General features: G+C 42.7%; 1 protein-coding gene across 1 annotated transcript in view; it reads left to right on the top strand.

Annotated features, from left to right (window-relative positions):
- The first annotated feature begins 8,539 nt into the window (after positions 1-8,539).
- Positions 8,540-21,024, top strand: part of TNFSF10 (TNF superfamily member 10) — a 32,958-nt gene continuing 20,473 nt past the window's right edge. Inside the window, exons 1-4 of the mRNA XM_069083594.1 lie at positions 8,540-8,818; positions 14,243-14,386; positions 14,517-14,556; positions 17,781-17,894. Of these exons, the coding sequence (XP_068939695.1) occupies positions 8,684-8,818; positions 14,243-14,386; positions 14,517-14,556; positions 17,781-17,894 (433 nt within the window). The 5' untranslated portion in view covers positions 8,540-8,683. The remainder of the gene's footprint in view (positions 8,819-14,242; positions 14,387-14,516; positions 14,557-17,780; positions 17,895-21,024) is intronic.

Here is a 21,024-nt window from a genome sequence, read left to right as displayed (position 1 = left end):
TTCTCTCAGCCAAAGAAAGCAAAGTTTATTAAGAGTTCACTTGTATTGGGCATAGAGTAAGTCTGTGCTAGAAAATTCTGCGGCACTCCCACACTACATGACTAACATTTTGACTCCTTGTATGGACGAGTTCGCTAAGGCTAACTTTAAGGGAATAAACGATATGCATTTAGATATCACCTAGTCTATTTGCCTGCTTTAGCCATCTGGATCTGATGGGGCGTAGACTCTGGGAACCCCCCTTGAATCTTCCCACTTAATGAGGCATTTGACTGAGGTTATAAGTCTTTCCTTATCTCTAGGTTCAAATCTGGTTTACTCTTGATCCTATCAAAATATCTAAACCCAATGGTTTATTCTTCCCCAGTGGGCTGCATCAGGTAACAAGAGAAAAGGTTTCTCCCAATTGCTAATGGATATGACAAAATCTTTAGTTTGAAGATTCTAGCCCAGGATATCAATAATAAAAGTCCTATTATACTGAGTCTGGGTAAAGAGGCCTAGTCTTTGTGAATGACACCTGGCCAGGCAGCCCCTTTTGACATACTGGAAGAGGCCTTCTTAGCTATGCTGATTTACCAGACACCCTCATTCCGTATAAGCAGTTTTTATCTGACATTAGCCATCAGTATGGCTTCACATAATTTCTGTTTTTATGTAGTTTTCTGTGGAAGCAAAATTCAGTCATATCTTAGAGTAGGGGGTTAAGGAAGTTGCATCTAGTCAATGGAGAGCGAAGGGGGAAATTCAAATTGGGGACAGGGCATAAATAGGGCACAAATTGCATTTATCTGAGCAAATATACTCCTTTAAGAGCAAGCTACCCATTCACAATGAATATAAAATAAAATGAGCAGAGTGGCTAGGTGGCCACAGTGAATAGAGCACTGGCCCTGGAGTCAGAAGGACCTGAGTTTCAAATCCGGCCTCAGACACTTAACATTTACTAGCCCAGTGACCTTGGGCAAGTCACTTAACCCCAATTGCTCTGCCCTACCCCCTCCAAAAAGCAAAAAAAAAAAAAATAAAGAGCTTTCCTGGCTTCCACAACAAGTGAGCAAGCATGTTTCTCATGACATGGGAAAGGAAATGGCAAACCACTCCAGTTTCTCTGCCAAGAAAACTGAAAGAGGGACACAAAGGGTCACACTGAATAACAAAATGGGAAAATACTGACACTGCTCAACTCCAAGGAGTGTCAAATAATCTTCATAAAAGACAGATCTAGGCATGCCTCCTCTCTGCCATCAGCAGAGACTCCCTTCCTTCCTCCCTAGCCACACCCAATCCATTGCCAAGTCTTACTGACTCTACTAGCCCAATTATTTTTCCAATTTATTTATTAATTTTTAGTTTTCAACATTCATTTCCACAAGATTTTGAGTTACAAATTTTTCTCCCTGTCTTTCCCCATCCTCCACCCCAAAATAGCTAGCTTACTGAATACCCCTTTCCCCAATCTGTTCTCTCTGATATCCTCCCCCATCTATCCCCTAACTTTCTAGTAAGGCAAGATGGATTTCTATACCCTGGTGCCTGTATATTTTATTTCCCAGTTGCATGTAAAAAAAACAACAACAATTTTTTTAATACTCATTTGTTTTTAAAATTTTGAGTTCCAGATTTATTCCCTTCTTCCCTCCTCACCACCCCCCACTGGGAAGATAAGCAATTCAATATAGGTTGTACATGTGTAGTTATGCAAAACATTTCCATAGTTGGTATATTGTGAAAGACTAACTATATTTCCCTCCATCCTATCCCACCCCCCACTTATTTTATTTTCTCCTTTGACCCTATGCCTTTTCAAAAGTGTTTGCTTCTAACTACATTCTTCCCCAATCTGCCCTCCCTTCTATCAACCCCCTCTTATCCCCTTCCCCCCTATTTTCCTGTAGGGTAAGATGCCCAATTGAGTGTGTATTATTCCCTCCTTGAGTCAAATTCAATGAGAGTAAGGTTGTCCATACCCTTTCACCTTCCTGCTGTTCCCCTCCCTTGTAATAGTTTTCTCTTGCCTCTTTTATGAGATCGTTTACCCTAATCTATCTCTCCCTTTCTCCTTCTCCCAATATATTCCTCTCTCACTTCTTAATTTTTATTTTTTAGAGATCATCCCTTCATATTCAACTTGTCCTGTGCCCTCTGTCTATGTATACATGTACACACACTAACATGTGTATTTATACATAACTACACCCTCTTATACATACATATATATGTGTGTATATATATATATACATAGATATATATATATATATATATATATATATATACATATATATTCCCTTCAACTGTCCTCATACTGAGAAAAGTCTTATGAGTTACAATTATTGTTTTTTCCATTTAGGAATGTAAATAGTTCAACTTTAATAAGTTCCTTATGATTTCTTTTCCCTGTTTACCTTCTCATGCTTCTCTTGCTTCTTGTATTTGAAAGTCAAATTTTCTGTTCAGCTCTGGTTTTTTCATCAAGAATGCTTGAAAGTCCTCTATTTCATTGAATGACCATATTTTCCCCTGGAACTTGATGCTCAGTTTTGCTGGTAGGTGATTCTTAGTTTAGCTCCTTTGACCTCTGGAATATCATATTCCAAGCCCTTTGATTCCTGAATGTAGAAGCTTCTAGGTCTTGTGTTATCCTGATTGTGTTTCCATAATACTCAAATTGTTTCTTCTTGACTGCTTGCAGTATTTTCTTCTTGACCTGGGAATTCTGGAATTTGGCTATAATATTCCTAGGAGTTTTCTTTTGGGGATCTTTTTTCAAAAGGTGAATTCTTTCCATTTCTATTTTGCCCTCTGGTTCTAGAATATCAGGGCAATTTTGCTTGATAATTTCTTGAAAGATGGTGTCTAGGTTATTTTTTTGGTCCAATGATTTTTAAATGATCTCTCCTGGATCTATTTTCCAAGTCAGTGGTTTTTCCAATGAGATATTTCATATTGTCTTCTATTTTTTCATTTGTTTGGATCTGCTTTATAGTATCTTGATTTCTCATAAAGTCATTAGCTTCTATTTGCTCCAATCTAATTTTGAAGGAATTATTCTCTTTAGTGAGTTTTTGAAATTCCTTTGCCATCTGGCAAATTTGGCTTTTTAAGGTATTTTTCTCTTCAATGGCTTTTTGGGCCTCTTTTGTCATTTGAGTTAATCTATTTTTTAAGGTATTATTTTCTTCAGTCAGGCTGTTGACTTGCTTTTCTTGATTTTCTTGCATCATTCTCATTTCTTTTCCCATTTCCTCCTCCACTTCTCTTACTTGGTTTTCAAAATCCTTCTTGAGCTCCTCCATGGCCTGTAACCAATTCATATTTTTCTTGGGAGGTTTTGATGCAAAAGTTTTGACTTTGTTGTCTTCTTCCCGTTCCATGCTTTGATCCTTTTTGTCCCTGAAAAAGGAATCAATGGTAGGATTGCATTTCCTCTGCGTGCTCATATTGCCAGTCAATTATTTGACTTTTGAGCTCTTTGCCACAGTAGAACTCTGCTTTCAGAACGGAGAGAGCTTTGTCCCAAATCACTGGGGTTTTTACAGCTGCTGAAGCAATTAGGAAGGTGCCTTCCTTCCCTGTACCCCCACAAACTCCAGAACACTGGCCACACACCCCAGGACTACCACCCGAGACCATGATCCAGATCCAAGCAGGTCAAAGCAAGAGCGATTACCCTCAGAATGGTTGCTTGGTGCCCCTACAATCTGCTGGCCAGGAGCTCTGGAAGTTGCCACTTGGCATTAGAGGGAGCTGCCTCACCTCTGCTGCTTTTAGCCTGTAGCAGCAAGCACCCCAAGCGCGTCCTCAGGGTTTGCAGCTACCACAGGTTCTTGGATCTGCTTTGTTAAAGGAAAGCAACTCAAAATGGGTTAACAAGCTTACTTTAATCAGTCAGACATATATCGTTTACCTTGTTCAGGAGAAAAGGTCAGCACCCTGAACCTCAAAGTATACAGGCATAATTATCAAGACAGAAACATCAAGTAGACAGATTTCCAAACTGTCCCAACCATTACATCCATACCCAGTCAACATCTGGGTTTCCACATTCTGGGTTTTTCAAAGCCGGGGGACTCTCAACAACGGCTTCCCAGAATTCAGATCAAATCACAGAACACTTCTCAAAGTGAGTCCCCAAAACAAAGCTACACATCAGGGCTTATATAGCCTTCTCCTGGCTCAGAGAATGCAACAACCTTATTGACTCACTGGCCAATCAAGAAGTATCTACTGAAAAACAAGCCTCCCCCACCCCAGGCTTCAGGTGCACATTAGCCTAGGGGCAGGGAAGATCTTTAAAATTTACATTCTTATTCCATAGCCCCACGGCCAGGGGCCGGCCCCAGACCCCCTCTTCCAGCAGAGTTTCACACTGACCTTCTGCTTTGTTTTTGGCATTTATGGGTTGAGAAGTCTGGACAGCACCACAGCTGTTGGTGATCCACTGTCCTGAAGTCTGCTCTGGCCGCTGCTGGTTCAGGGATGGCTTGGGGCCAAAACTGTAGGGCTCACGTGGGGCTGGGCTGGGCTCGGTGTGATGGACCCTTCCTGCTGGCCTTCCGGGCTTCCTTCAGTGGGAGATTTGTTTCTCTCTGTCTCTTTGTGAGTTCTGTAGCTCTAAAGTTTGTTTAGAGTCATTTTTTACATGTATTGGAGGAGGTGGAAGCCAGAGCCTCAGGGAAGTCCTGTTTCCCCATCCTGTCCATTGACACTACAGTCACCCTCATCAAAGCTCTCAGCATCTCTCATTTGGACTATGCCAATAGCCTCCTCTTTGTTTTCCTTGCCTTTGGCCTCTCCCCTCTCCAGTCTGTTTTCTACACAGACTGTAGACCCCAAAATACCAACACGCCAGGTCCTGCCAAATGAATTCGACTCAAGCTTTCTCTCAGCCAACAAAAAGCAAAGTTTACTAAGAGTTTGCCATATTGGGTAGACTCTTAAGGAGCCTTGGTATTTTTAAGGCTTGTATTGGACACAGAGCAATTTGCTAGAAAATTCTATGGTGCTCTCACACATGGAGGTAAGATGGGGTCTTATATACAGAAAGGTTGTGGGAAGAATCTAGAGGTGGTCTAGAGGAGGAATTTGTGGAGGGTCTTCAGAAGGAGTTAATGAGGTCAGATTCCAGTAAATGAGTGAAGTTGCTGGAGGCTACCTGGAGATGACAGACAATGGTGGGCTAGGCCAGTTCAAGGGTATAACAGTTGAGGATCAAGGGTGGGAGCTAGCTGGATAATGGAGGGCCAAGCTAATAAAGCTTTGGACAGAGCCACAAAGAAAGGCTCTTGGCCTCATGCAAATGCCTCATCAAATGGAAAGATTCAATCAGAGTTCAAGGGGGTTCCCAGAGCCTGTACCTCCTCAAAGACAAGAGTCAGAGGACCTAGGTTTGTAGTCCTTCCTCTCCCTCTTAGTTTCTGAAGTGAGAGCCTGAAAAGACCTTAGCCTACAAGGGCCAGGGTCTCCCATTGCATCCTGGGCCATCTCCAGACATCCTGATGAGTATCTGGTCACTGGATCCAGATGGCTCTGCAGGAGAAAGTGAGGCGGGTGACTTTGCACAGCCCTCCCTCACTCAAATCCAAGTCAAGTGCAAGTCATGTCATCACTTTCCTGATGTCATGGTCCTCTTCAAGAAGGAAGGACAAACACAAGTTTCTATAGGAGACAGAGTGCTGTACTTGTAAACAAGGAAGGCTAGAGTTCAAATACCCTGTCAAACAATAGCTGCAGTGTGACCTTGAGCAAATCAGGAACCCTCAGTTTGAGGAGGTACCGGCTCTGGGAACCCCCTTGAATTAAAAATCTTCCCATTTGATGAAGCATTTGCCTGAGGCCATAAGCCTTTCTTTCATTATAGCTCAGCCCAATCTTTATTAGCCAAGCCCTCCTTTGTCCAGCTAGCCCCTACCCTTGATCCCCCAAAATGTCTATACACCCTTAAACTAGCCTAGTCTTCCTTGGTCTGTCATCTTCAGGAAGCCTACAGCTACTTTCCACCCTTAATCTCTTCTCACTGGAGTCTGATCTCATTTGACTTCCCCTGAAGGCCCCCCCCCCCCAACTCTTCCTCTAGACCACCCCTAGATTCCTCCTACAACTTTTCTGTATATAAGCTCCATCTTGCCGCCATGACCACGCCTGAGAATTGTCTAGAACAGACTCAGATGTGTCAGATGAATCTAGCCTGCTTGTCCAACACAAGTGTCACAAGCTCCTTAAGAGTCTACCCATTATGGCAAATCTTTAATAAACTTTGCTTTTCTTTGGCTGAGAGAAGACTTGAGTCAAATTTATTCGGCAGGACTTGGCATGTTGGTATTTTAGGGTCTTGAGCACCCCTAACCCTATACCTCAACATTTTATGGCTCCTTGACCTCGTTTACTCATTTGAAAAATGGGGATAATTTTAGCACCTACCTCAAAGGATTGTTGTAATGTAATATATGGAAAGTGCATTGCAAACCTTAAAGTGTTATGCAAAGCTATTATTATGTGAGACCTTGGCTAGTAACATAGCCCTTTAAGGTTTATAAAGCTCTTAAACAGGCAAATCTCTTCAAGGCCAGAAGCTCTCTAATATTGGTGGAAGGAACTTTTTAAACCTGAGTTCCTTCTACACCAGTGAAATCCTGGCTTTCGACCCTATTCCTTACTACAGTAAGATTTGCCAAAATCAATCCCTCAAGGTAGAGCCCACCAACCGTCAGGGGCCAAACAAATTTCTTCTTCTGGTCCCTTTAAACAAACGTTACCTAGACTCTTGACCTCACCAAGGTTTTGCTTCTGATAAACATCCTGGAGGGAAGTAATCCAATCCTAAATAAAGGTTGCTCTCTGAGTAGTAGTTGTTTGTTTTCAAATCCTGGAGGTGGACTTTTGATTCTGCGTAGACAGAGACACACCCAGCTGTCTACTGCAGAGCCAGCTACCAGGGAGGTAATCCTAAAACATCCTTCCTTAGTATGTTTCTTCCTGTTTGGGACTGCTTCAGACTCTGTCCCTGACCTTGGACTCTGGTCCCAACTGCTACTGACATGCCATGTATCTCTCTGAATGGGTAGGACCACCCCAGAGTGAGGTAGCTGGTTTCTACTCCAGTGATTCGAAGTTATTGTTGGTTAAGATACTCAACTTCTTTGACCCCTTCCTCAGCTGTAAAATAGAGGGGCTGGGTAACTTCTTCGGTCCCTTATAGTCTAAGATGTTACTTTATCTAGCAGCCCAGTTTGGCTTCCCTATTCAAATTTCTCACTGAGTTTTTCCTTTTTCCTACTTTCTCTTTAAACTCATTGAAACTTGCCTTGTATCTAACTTCTCTCCTTGGGATTATACACTCTATGCTTTACAAGGAGCCAACAAATTAATCTGGTGTTCATTCAGTCATGTCTGACTTTTCATGATCCCATGGACCTTGTATACCAGACCCTTCTAGCCTCCACTGTCTCCTGAACTCTGTCCAAAGTCATGTTCATTGCTTCTATGACACTATCCATCTCATTCTCAGACATATTATCTATTTTTCCATGACTAAAATGGAACTATATTTGCACCTTCTATCCTAACTCTCCTCCTCCCCCATTCTTCTAGGGGTTCTTTTCTTCCTTTTGAGGATCACTTTCCCTTCATTGTTATTCCTCTGATCTGATCCTAGCTTATCCCTTACTCCCTTCTCTTCTCTTCCTCCCCTCCCTCCTTCCTTACACTCTCCCATTTGCAAATGTAATCAAACAACAGTCTTCCTACCTCCAACCCTCTAGGCAGTAAGCTACCCCGTCCCCTCTCTCCTTTCTGCTTATACTACATATATATATATATATATACACACACACACACACTATATCATGTCGACCTCTAGAAAAAGTTTGGTTAAAGGAGGCAAACGAATAGTAATATGAAAATTACATAATTTATTCGTTATTCCCTTAAGGCTAACAGTACTTGCTTAAGGAGTGCAGGACTAAACTACTGACTGATGAACAGATGAATCATAAGACTTTTTTATATGTTTTCTGAACTATCCCAATTCAGGATGATCATGTCACAAAACTTTATGACTTTCATTTGTTACCATCTATATGTGAAAAAGAGTTCCTTGGTTGTAAATGCAAATGGACAGACCAGATCAGGGTCTATGTACATTTTATGGTCTCAGGATGCCTGTTTTGCTCTCACGTGAAATAAGTAAGTCCCAAGATAAGGGGAATCTCACCTCTGGTCTTTGAAGTTGCTAACACGGGGAAAGGCATTTTTAAATCAACCAAAGCAGTTTGATTAATTCAGACTTTGGCCAAAATATGATACTTAATGATTATCAATCATATACAATATATAACATAAAATTGTATATATGACATATATAACATATGACACACCACATATACACAATACCCCAAACCTCAGTTCTAAAGATAGAGATTTTTGTAAGCCTCTCTCTACACGCTGGTAAAAACACCTAGGTCCTTTCCTCTCGAAAAGGAACAGTTTGTCTCCAAAAAGGAACACTTTCTTGGATTCGGCCACAAAGCAAGTAGTTTCGGTTTCAGAGAGCCCGCCCACACAGATGCCTCTCCCCCTTCCCAATACCTAATGAAACCACGCCCGGGGCTCTCCGACCCCGACTTGCTCGCCCGCAGGTAGCCCGTCTCTGGTCTGTGCTCGCCGGCTGGCTGCGCTTCTCGCCATGTCTCTGAAGACCATCTCCAAGGATGGCCTCAGCCTCAGCCGAGCCTGTGGGCTGCTCTTCCTGTTCCCGCTAATGATCCAAGTCCTCCTTTTTGCTCTCATTTACTTCTACTTCACTAATGAGCTGAAACAGGTCAGTACAGCTGGCTGGGGCAGCTCGGGTTTGCAGAGACCTTGGCGTGGTGCACACTGGGCAGCTGCTGTCTGCATCCCTGCCCTTCCCTCCCAGGGCTCCCAGTCCCAGCTGACCTCCCAGGGCGCGGGCAGGGATGGGAGGGGGGTGATCTTGGCTCTCCTGCCCTGGGGCGCCCAGAGAGTCCTTCCTCACCCGGGACACTGAGCTGTCCCCTTCCCTTCAGCCTTGCTAAGGTGAATTCTGCAAATCCTTGAGCTTTGCTTCTCAGAGGGAGGGCTCGTTGCTCAGAGGTAGTAGTTTGCAAAAGGAGTGAGTTACAAACCTCTCCCTAACCCAGCTGGCTGTTGAAAGTTTGCCACCGAGGAGATGCTTAGACAGCTTTGATACTTTTTATCTGATGATTCCAGTGTTATTTGGAGACTACCATTTGGATTCCAATCTGCTAAGGAGCAGTAGATTGGAAAAGGGAGTGAGTTGCAAAGCTGTCCCTAACCCAGCTGGCTGTTGAAAGCTTGCCACAGAGGAAATGCTTAAGACAGCTTTGATACTTTCTATCTGGTGATTCAGGGTATTTGGAGTCTGGGGGCTTGGACTGCAATCCTGGCGTGGGCATCTATTAGCTGCGTGACCTTGGGGACTTTGTAAAATGACAAGATCGCAGATGACCCTCTGAGGGGCCTCCCCTCCCCCCCAGCTCTTATCTCTGAACTGTGCAGATCTTTGTGGCTTTTGGACACTCCTAAGCCCACCCCGACCTCTCCCCAAGCCAGGTTAAATATTGGCAGCTGAACCATTCATCCAAACAAAGAGAATCCGGGTTGCAGTGGAACAACGTTGGACCTGGAGCCTAGACTTCAGTTCAAATTCAGCTTCAGTTTCTCCCTTGCTGTGGGACTCTGGGGTTAGCTTCTGCCTCAGTTTCCTCATGTGCAAAATGTGTCTAATAACAGCACCTACCTCCCGGGGTAGTTGTGAGGACCAAATGAAACTATTTGTACAAGTGATTTGCAAATTTCAAAGTGTTAAACTAGCTCTTTCCATGAACAGTTTCAGACTAATGTGAACTAATCCCTAGGGACTGGCAGACCAGCTGCTGCCTGGTCTCTATTCCTTGTACCACAAAAAAGCCAAGCACCTCCTGAGTCTTCCCTTTTTCAGGTATATATTAAGTACCTACTGTGTGCCAGCTGAGGAAGCAAATCTAAAAGTGAATTTGCCTCTATCTTTGTAGAGTGTGTCTTTTATTGGAGAGCTAGAGTATGTGTGTAAGATATATGCAAAATCAATGCAAGGAGATGGAGATGGGGGAGGGGGAGCTCCCATAACTGGGTATTAGGAGAGGCCTCTTAAGGCTCCGGACAGCTGATCCCCAGGGGTTCCAAGAGGGGCATTTGAGGAGGGAAGGCACTTTAGGCAGGGAGGACTGCCTGGGCAAAGCCTTGGAGACCAGAGAAGGCGTGTCAAACTGCCTGTCTACCTACAAGGAAGGAATAGATGGCTTTTGGAAGTGTTTTGTTCTGAGTGCCTGGCACATAGTAAGTCCTTTAATGTATTCTTGTTGACTGACAGATTGATAACTGCTTTTTTCATGGTATTTATTGATATTCCAGTAGCTTGAAAAATAGGACACTTCCAAAGCTCATGTTACTCCTTATCAAACTAGTCACTCTGTTAATATTTAAAGAAGGGCATTGATTAGATGAAAAATATCCAAAGTGGCTCAACCAGAATGGTGAAAGGCTTTCTACATATTAATAGTTAGCATCCGTTAATGTTTTAGTTTTCTAAACACTAAGAAATGCTGGCAGTTTGGTTTCCACAGATTCTACAGGAACAAGGGGTGTTTCAAAAGAGATCCTCATGGGGACATACAGGAAAGAGGGGCCTGAGCTAGGTTGGCTCAGGTCACCAACTTTTCTTTTTTTGTTGTTTTTGCTTTTTTGGAGGGGGGAAGGCAGGGCAATTGGGGTTAAGTGACTTGCCCAAGGTCACACGACTAGTAAGTGTTAGGGCTCTGAGACCTGATTTGAACTCAGGTCCTCCTGACTCTGGGGCCAGAGCTCTATTCACTGTGTCACCTAGCCACCCCTATCAACTTTTCTTTAACATGCATGCTCAATGGGCAAGTTGTAACCCAGAAGTGCTGGAGCCAATCCCAGCTCTGAAGGGAGCTTGCCTTTGTCTCATCCTTTGTAGTCTTTCTCTGGAGGCTACCCATTTATTCATTACAGAATAAATTACAAAAGAAATAAATAAAGATAATGAAACTTCCTGGATCCCCAACAAGCATGATTTGTTCCTAGACAGAACACAGATTTCCTTTATAACAGCACTTTGCCATCCTCTCCACTCCCACCCACCTGTAGTAATCCAATGGCTAGAACAGGTTTGTATTTTGAGTTATGTGTTCCACATGTTTCTAAGTACCCCACCCTTCTCTGTGGCAGAATGGGGAGACTTTGGAGAGCAGAGCCTTAAATTTCTGTCTTTAGGTCCCCAGCACCCTACATAGGAGCTACTGGATAAGTGTTTTTCTAATGAATATGAAGTGAATCCTAGAAAACAATTTTACTCTTCGTAGGAAAAAGATCAGGTCTGTGCTGGTATAGGCAGCTTGTTGTCAGTCAACAAGCATTTATTAAGGGTTTATTAAGTATCAAGCACTGTGCTAAGCACTACAGATGCAAAAAAAGAAAAGAAAAGAAAAACAATCCTCATCCCCAAGGAGTTTACATTCCAATGGGAGAGACAAAATGTAAGTAACTAGGTACATGCAAGATACATAGTAGTAGATGAAGGTGACATGAAAGGTAGAGGCATCAGCAGCTGCTAGGGACTGGGGGCTGCCCCCTGTAGAAGGTAGTATTTAAGCTGAGTCTTGAAGACAGCTAAATTCACCAAAAGGCAGAGGTGTGGAGAAGGCAGAGCATTCCCAGGCAGGGGGCACAGCCAGGGCAAAGGCTCAAAGGTTGGATGTTTGAAAAACTGCAAGTAGGTCAGGTAGTTGTGATGGGGTGCTTGGGATCTCTATTTGTAATATCAGTTTGTAATACCAATTTGTAACATCAGTAATGATGGGGTGCTTGGGATCTATGTTTGTAACATCAATTTGTAATACCACTTTGTAACATCAGTCTGTAAAACCAGTTTGTAAAATCATACCTCACCCCTCCCCCCCCCCAGTCTCAGAGCATTAGCTCTGCCTCTTCCCCCTACCTGCACTCTGCCCAGCTTCAGACCATTAACTCTGCCCAGCAACAGCTCATGAATTGTTCCTTCACTAAAGTATCTATAAACATTCCAGCTCAGGCAACTATTATCCCCCTTGTATAGTGTCCCGCTGCCCCCATGAATCCTTTGGTACCCTATCTCTAGATTGACTTCTTGGCTGCCTCCATGAATCCTTAAGGACTCTATCTCTGGGCTGACTCCTTAGCTTTGGTTCCCAGACATCAATCTTATCAAACATGACACGGATGGGTGGCAGACTAGGCACTTCTCCCATCAGCCCTTGACCGCTAGCTGACTTAGTGACATTTCAAGCCTAAAATCACACCTCCAGGTAGCCCGCCTTGGGCTTTTTCCCAGTGAATCATGGGCAATACGTTTTCAAAGTTACATTAAAAGTGCATGTCCCTTTAAACATTGGCCCCACCTTAACTCCTCCCTAGTCCCACCCTTAATCACCTAGTTACCATAATTGGCCCAGGTTCTACTATGGACTCTCCTATGAAAATCTTACTTCTACCCCTTTGAGGTTGCAGGTCCCATAAAGGACTCTGGCCTGCTGTACAGCCTAATAACCCTTGCCCATTGTAAAGTGTACAATAAACTTTTACAGCTCTGACTCCAAGTCTGCCTGGGCTGAATTCTTTCCAGACGGAATCCCAGGCATTCTGGTCTTACATAAAGATCAGAGTTCCTGCTGAACCTTTTGTGAGCCATCTCTCATCAGTTGGATAGTGGAAGATGTGGAAGGGAGGGAAGTGTAAAAAGACCGGACACATAAAATTCTCCCAATATACTTTCTTTGTGACTTAAAAGCTCAGATAGTTGCCCAGACTTTTAAGAGGTAAAGTATCAGGGGAAGGATTTGAACCCAGGTCCTCTGATTCTACCTGTAGTGCTCATTCCAGTAAGTCTGCTGGTGTTGCTGCAGGCACATTGAGGTTAAGCAACTGTTTCATGGTCACCCCAAGCAAGGTTTGGGATTTACACCAATCATCACCCTGCTGCTTAGTGAGGAATTGAATTCACTCACTTATTCAGTCAATAAAAAAAGCACTTATTAAGCTCCTTTTATATGCAAGTTAATGTGCTGGGGTCTGGGGGTCTGAGGACAAAGAAAAAACAATATTTTTAAGGAGCTTATATTCTAAAGGGGGTAGAGACTAGCATTTTGTACCACCCATCTATTGAATACCTCTTGTTTGTAGGGAACATAGGATTATAGATTTATAGAGACTTTAGGTGCCATCAAGTCGAACCCTTTCATCTTATAGATGAGACCTAGGGAAGGTAAGTGACTTACCCAGGGTCACACAGGTAGTAAGGATTTGAGGAAGGATTTGAATTCAAGTTTTGCTGACTGTAAAGGTCTGGAGCTGGGAGAGACTGAAAAGGCCATCTGGTCCAGTCCCCTCATTTTATGGATGAGGAAACAAAAGCCCAGGGAGAGTGAGAGACTTACTTGCTCAACCTAGATCCTCTTTTCTCTATTACACAGGCTTAGAGACACTGGTTTATTTTACTTAGTGAAAGGAAATGAAAAACTATTTATTAAACATTACTTTATGCCTAGTACTTGCTGTGACCTTGCCTCCCCTCTAGGAACTCACATTCTAAAGTGGAGGGGCAGGGGTGAGAACCAACACATAGGGGAGGGCTCTTATTTATTTTTAATGAAGGACAGATAAAAAACTCAGATAATATTTTGGTAAGTATCCAGGATGATCTTGGGGGGAAAAATGGCAGAGGACATGGTCCCCTCCTACAAAGAGGACTGTGGGATTAAGGGTGAGTGGAGTGGAACTCTGGGAATATCTTCAGGAAAGATGGGGGATGTAGGGGCCAGCCTTCAGCTGGTGGTGGATGTTGTGCATAAGTGGTAGAAACTGGGCAGTGGTGCTAGGGGTTGGGAAAAGAAACCAGTTGGGAGTTTCCAACTTAGTAGTTAGTCTCTTCTTACTGCTATTTGGAGGGTTGGGTGAATAGGCAAGGAGGTAGCCAATGAAGGACTCCGGGTGGGGCAGGCCAGGCCAGGCCAGGGCCACGCTGGGGTGGGGACTAGGCCTAAGGGAAGGAAAATAGGGTGGTGGCAAGGCAAAGGTTTTTATGAAATTGAAAACAATTGCTGATGTGTATCCAAAGGATATCCAGGAATACAGCTCCTCATGGTGTTTTGATATAACTTTTGCCCAGCTGACAGAGCTACAAGGTAGAAATTCTCAGAGCAGCCTGGCATGCCTAACAAAGGAATACTTGGGAGACCCCAGTGGTGATGCAGAGCAGGGAGACGTCCTATGCCTGCAATTCAGATGGCAACTCCAGCAGCTAATTAGAAAGGTAGGTCAGTCAGTCAACAAACACTTCCTGCTGCACTCTCAGGCCTTGCTTAAGGGGCTGACCTAAGAGAGCTGTGAACAAAACAATCTTGCCTAGAATTCTAAATAAAATTATTTGATCATATTTGCAGGAGCTTTTGACAATCTCTGAGGATTCTTCTACAAGTCAAGGTAGAAACAATTTTCATTGGAATTCCACATTTACATAAAAAAAAAACAAATGAATTTTCTTGTCAGATCATCTGTATTCTAACATGGTGGGGAACCTTTTACTCTGCTTCCATCCACTTGAATTCCTTAGTTCCATTCACTGATACTTTCCCCTTCCCCAATCTAATAAACAGCCTTTCTTTGTACATGAACCCTTTCCTCCACCATCTCTCTCCACAAGTAAAATCCTTCTCACTGGCAACATACACCCTGACCCTGCTGAACCCACTCTGCATCTCTAATGAGGACAATCATTCTTTTGAAACCAGATCCCAGATGGGGTCACTAAATTCAAAGCACTTCCTAAATGTGAGTTGTGATTTTAAATCTTATTGTTCTTCATGACTATCACTGTTCCTGTTGTCCATGGGACAATTCCCAGGAGCCAGTGGGTTCTCCTTTGGTGGCAGCTGGATATCCATTTGTGGGAAATGTTGGAGGGAGGATTCCTGTTTATAGGAAGGGCCCTTCAAGGCCACTGAATCCAACCCTCTCGTTTTAAAGATGAGAAAACAGGCTGAAGAGGGTTAGTTAAGTGACTCTCAGAGTCACACTTCTAGGGAGAATGTGAAGCCAGAGTTCTACTCAGGTTTTTTTGACTCCAAATCTATCAACTGCTCCACCCAGCTATTTAGTTGGCAGTTGGACTGAGTGTCCTTTGAATAAACATTTGGGGTTAGATGACCTTTCCACTATGAGATTCTGCAATTCCATGATAAAGCTTTTTTCACTTATTTATACCCAGGTTCCTCCTCGTGCTTCCTCCAGAATCCTTCTGGTTCCTCTGTTTTTTTGGTTCAGGTTTCTGATTTCATTCCTGCGGAAAACTCACTGTGGAAAGTCTTTAGTCTCAGAGAGCTGCCTGGGGCACTGAAGGGTTAAGGAACTTATTCAGGGTCACAGAACTAACAGATGCCAGAGACAGGAATTGAATCCAAGTGCTTTTGGCTCCAAGGCCAGGCCTCTAGCCACTAAGCCATCAAGTTACTGCCTCCAGTTGATTATTTCATAGGAATTAGAACCAAGCCTGTAGCACCTGTCTATCGTGTCTGCATATAGAGCACCTGGGCTGCCGTTTAGATTGCCCTCCTGGGGATGGAGGGAGAGCAGCTGTGTCAGAGGTGAGGAAATAGAACCCCAGAATGGCTGCAGGTGTTGTCTTCTCTGGTTTTATTGAGCCCTGATCACAGTCAGGAAGTGTCTGAGGAGGGGACAGTCTACTTTTCTGCAGGAGAGAATTTCGATGGAGGAGGAAAGAGCTGCCTCTGATTCCCAGAGAGAGGAACTGGTCGTTTGTACCTAAGGCAAGAATCTGAGTGTTTGAACCATGGAGTTCCCAAATTGTCTCTGGTGGAGTTGTTACTTTATGTATTTTCTTTTTCCTTTTTAATATACTTTTATGTATTTCATTAAATATTTCCCAATTATGTGTAAAAGAATTTTTAATATTCATTTTTGTAAATTGTGAGTACCAAATTCTCTCCTTCTCTCCTTTCCCTCCCTCCTTTAAAAGGAGAAAAATTTGATATCAGTTACATTTGAGTGGTCATGAAAACATTTCCATATTAGCTGTATTGCAAGGGAAAACAGACAAAAAACCCCCAAGAAAATAAAGAATATTTCATATATAGTTTCAAACTTGAGAAGACATCACTTTTTTTTTTTTTTTTTGCTTTTTGGAGGGGGAAGACAGGGCAATTGGGGTTAAGTGACTTGCCAAAGGTCACATGGCTAGTAAATGTTAAGTGTATGAGGTTGGATTTGAACTCAGGTCCTCCTGACTCCAGGGCCGGTATTCTATTTACTGTGCCTCCTAGCCACCCCTCACGGCTCTCTCTTTCTTTTTTTTTTTTATTTAAGCAATCGGGGTTAAGTAACTTGTTCAAGGTTACACGGCCAGTCATTAAGTAACTTGCTCAAGGTTACACAGCCAGGTGTTTCTGGGTGGGTGCTAAGTGTCTGAGCCCAGGATTCGATCTCCAGGTCAATCCTGATACTGGAGCTGGTGCTCTTACTCGCTGTGCTACCTGGCCGCCCCATGGCTCTCTCTTTAAAATTATAGTTAGTGATGGACATAGGTTTCTTCCTTGCCTTTCAAAGGCCTTGCTCGATTTCCCAAACATTCTGGGAGAGGAAACAGCATAGCCGATATAGTGGGCCCATCAGAATCCAAAAGATTTGGAGTAAGGCCCTACCTCTAATACACACTTGATATATGACCAAAGGTAATTCACCTAACCTCTCAGTGCCACCAGATAACTTTCCAAGGCTTGTGGAATTTCTGAATATCACCATTGGGGGAAAAAATCTTATCAGTAAGAAAATTCCTTTCACCAAACTGCATTATAACAGAGTTGTAATGTAAGCTAGTTATAAGAAACTCCATATTTAGAAATAGCTAGTAATGTAGGCTTGCAAAGTGACTGACACATTTTATCTCATTTCATGCTCTCAACTGGGATGCAGATGCTATTTTTATCCCCATTTCACAGGAGAGGAAACTGAGGCTGAGAGATTGAGTGATTTGCCTAAGGTCACAAAACTAAGTTTCTGAGGCAGGATTTGAACTCAGGTCTTCCTCATTTCAGGTTCTGAGTTCTAGCCACTGTACCACCACCCAGCAGCCTATTTAATGCCAAAGTCCAAACATCAGAGACAGTGGGAGGCATTATCAGTTATTTAACAATTGAGAATGTTGTATTCCAATGAATATGAAGGTACCCTTGGATCTTACAGGTCCATGTGCTTTAGGCCCTGTTTGGTTCTACCAAACTAGGAGGATTGGGAGTACAGGTGGATAAGGTCCTAAGACAAACCTAGCTAAGTTTGGAGAGGGTTATTACTCGAAGATTGTCCACAATGAGATGAGGGGTTTTTGCTTGTCTGCTTGCCTCAGTTTCCTCAACTGTAAAATGGAGATAATAATAGAACCTCCCTTCTAGTGTGGTTGTGAAGATAAAAATGAGAATATTTGTAAAAGCTCTGAACACATAGTAGGGAGCTAATAAAAAGTCTTGTTCCCTCTCCCCTCCTACAATCTCTCTTTCCTGCCTTACTGAATGATGGGATTCTCTTTGGAAACATGGTATAGCTTTTAAAATCTCCTCAACTGATGATATCTGTGGACTTTAAGGTTAATTTCAGTAGTTCGACCAATGTCCTAACCATTTTGTCTTCCCTTCTAGATAAGAGGCGGAATGACTCTTCTGGAGCCAGAGAAAAGTTAAAACAGAGTGCTATCCAGAGAGTAGCAGCTCATCTCACTGGAAACAGGCAGATGGGTTCTAGCTTTTCTAGAAGTAAGAAACTCACCCAATATGTGGGGTGTTTTTTTTTTTTCCTCATTTCAACTCAATTTGATTATATTAAATGATTGTAGTTTGCAAGGATCTGGGAAAGAAAGATGGGGATAGAAAGAAGGAAGGAGCTGATACTCTAATGGGCTTGGGAAGGGGAAGGTTTTAAGATAAATGTGCAAAATGAACACAGTATAAATTAGAAAGCAAAAAAAAAAAAGCTGAGAAAATTTGAGGAGGATAACAGTTTTGGGGGGGAGAAGGGAGGAGGCTGAAGGCAGGCTTCATGAGGAAAGCAGCCTTAAGATGGGCCATCAAAGAAAAAGTTTTTTTTTTAATTGTTTTTATTTGAAATTTAATGAACACTAATAAAATAAAATGTAAGAGGACATTTCTGTATACAAAGTTGAACAACAAAAGAGGGTAAGTGAAAACATGAATCTCTTATGTATAGCTTGCTTCAAAAAAACACATAATAAATTCAGCCTCATGCTGTCTGATTCCTTCTGATCACCCTTCCTTTCTGGGAGCTTTCAAAAATGCTTCAGTGACACTTTTTTTTTTAACAGAGAGGATTTCAATGGGCGGACTTGAGGTAGCAGTGCTCTCTACCCATACGCATACCCATAGAGCGTAGCCTGCATGTTCACAGACATGACAGCTCAGTGAAGAACTAATAGTATACATTGGAACATAGAATGGATGAAAGGGACACATGGGAAATGAGGCTAAATTGGAGTCTGTCCTTGAAGAGCCTGAAATCCCCGACAAAGGAGTATATATGTTATCCTAGATATAACAGGGCATCGAGGTGGCACTGAAGTGGGTAGAGTGCCAGGCCTGGAGTCAGGAAGACTCATTTTCCTGAGTTCAAATGTGTCCTCAGATACTTAGTAGCTGTGTGACCCTGGGCAAGTCACTTAACTCTGTTTGCCTCAGTTTCCTCACCTGTAAAATGGGTTGGAGAAGGAAATGGCAAACCACTCCTGTATCTTAATCAAGAAAATTCCAAATGGGGACGCAAAGAGTTGAATGTCTCTGAAATGACTCAAAAGAAAGATCCAATAGAAGTAGTTTTTGAGCAGGACAGACCTGTGAATATGGCCTTGGATGATTTTGGCAGCTAAATGAAGCATAGGTTAGAGCAGGGATTGAGGTTGGGAGGCTGTTGTGATAGTCCAAGGGAGAGATGATGAATGTTTAAACAAGGCTGGTAGTAGTGTAAGTCAAGAGTAGAGGACAAAGTTAAGGACTACTGGGAAGGCAGCATTGCTAAGAGTTGACGAATCGTTAACCAGAAGGTAAGTGAGAAAGGAGAATGACCTTGAGGATATGAGTGCTGGACCTGGAATCAGAACCTGGGTTCAACTCTGTGTTCTAATGCTTATTACCCAATTAATCATCCACTGTCTCTGACACTGATTTTCTTCAACTGTAAAATAAGGGAGTTTAGACAGATGACATCAGAGGTACCTTCCAGCTCTAAATCTCTGATCCCATCATCAGAGGTGAATAAAAGAGCCCCAAAGCAGTGAGGTCAGGTTGATGGGCTTTTTATTACTCAGTCAATGTGGTTTTGTGACTTAGGAAGTCTTGAGATGATGGAGTAAGTAGAGAAGGGGATAGGAGGGATGACCAAGATCGAAGGATTGTCTAATCAGGGGATTCAGGTACCTTGGAATGGAAGCCAGTGCCTCGTTAAAATGGTTAATCATAGGTTCAATGTTGAAAGGAAGAAAGCCAAGAAAGAACCATGGTAATTGATTAGAAGGTGCTTGAGTCTATCATCAGTGATGTGCTAGGCAATGTGTAGGCTGAGGGTGAAGAGAAGCATTAGCAGGAGTGAGACAGTGGGGCAAGTAAAGACCAGGAGACTGGTTAGGGAGAATCCTAACATCTGAACCAACATCCACCAAGTTATGTGTCTGAAGGGCGCACATCTCCTGAATATTTTGGGGGGTTCTGTGGCAGTCCATGCTCAGTGCAGGCAAATTTGGCTCGTTTCCCTTAAGACAAACCTGAAAAATGAGCAAAGCATTGCACATTATTATAAATACTATACTACATATTATATGTTTAGATGTTTCACAATTAGATTCTATAGAAGATTCTATACATACATCTTATCTGCACTTTTAAAAAGAGATCCATTTTATTTCATTTTTAAAAATTAAGTTCTATTGTTTCCAAGCAATGAAAAACCTGCCTTTTCTTCCTTCCACTTCCTCAGACTCCTTCTTCCCCACTTTCCTCTGTATTTCAAGCACTGTCTCAGTCTGTGGTCACTGGCCTTCTATGCACATCAACCAATCAATCATTCATCTATGAGTATTTGTTAACCACTTACTATGTTCAAGGCACTGGACTAGGCACAGGGAAGACAATGACAACATTGAAAACCAGCTATTTTTATTTAGTCATACCTGAAAATATACCATATCCTCTGTATAACCATCCATGATCTCTTCAGCTGACCTCTCCCTCTCTAATTATTCTAGAGAACTTGTCTGGATTTCTTTCCCCTGTTGCAATCAGCTTTGTTTTTAATTATCTAGTGTCTTCCGCCTCAGAATTACATTGTGTTAAGAGAGCTGGCCTTGGAGGCAGGAAGACCAGGGTTTAAATCGCACATCAGATATGTTTGGGCTGTGTTGACTCCAAGTAAGTCACAGAAAGTCTCAGTGCCCCAAGATGACTCTAAAAGTGAGTTCTCCCAACTGTGAGAAGGTGTTGGCCAGAAGTGGAAGTGGGAGTTTACTGTCTTGATGTAATCTGTACAATTCCTGTTCCTACATTTGACATATACTTATTTTTGCATATGTTGGCTCCCCCATTAGGATGTAAACTCCTTGAAGGCAGGGATTATTTGGTTTTTGTCTTTTTATCCTTAGCACCTAGAACAGTGTCTGGAATGTAGTAGGTGCTTAATAAGTGGTGGTTGATTGATGTACATCAAACATCTTGAACATAGTATTTTTAATTTCCTTGAGGGCAGGTCATGTTTTTGCCTTTCTTTGTATTTCCAGCATTCAGTGGTGCCTGAAAAAAGCTTCATGGGATCGATCGATCTGTCTGTCTGTCTATCTATCTATCTATCTATCTATCTATCTATCTATCTATCTATCTATCTATC

This window comes from Petaurus breviceps, unplaced genomic scaffold (genome assembly GCF_028583685.1).
Source record: "Petaurus breviceps papuanus isolate PSGF00001 unplaced genomic scaffold, PetGlider_PUasm1.0 173, whole genome shotgun sequence".
NCBI lineage: Eukaryota > Metazoa > Chordata > Mammalia > Diprotodontia > Petauridae > Petaurus > Petaurus breviceps.
This window is presented reverse-complemented; position numbering and strand designations above follow the sequence as displayed.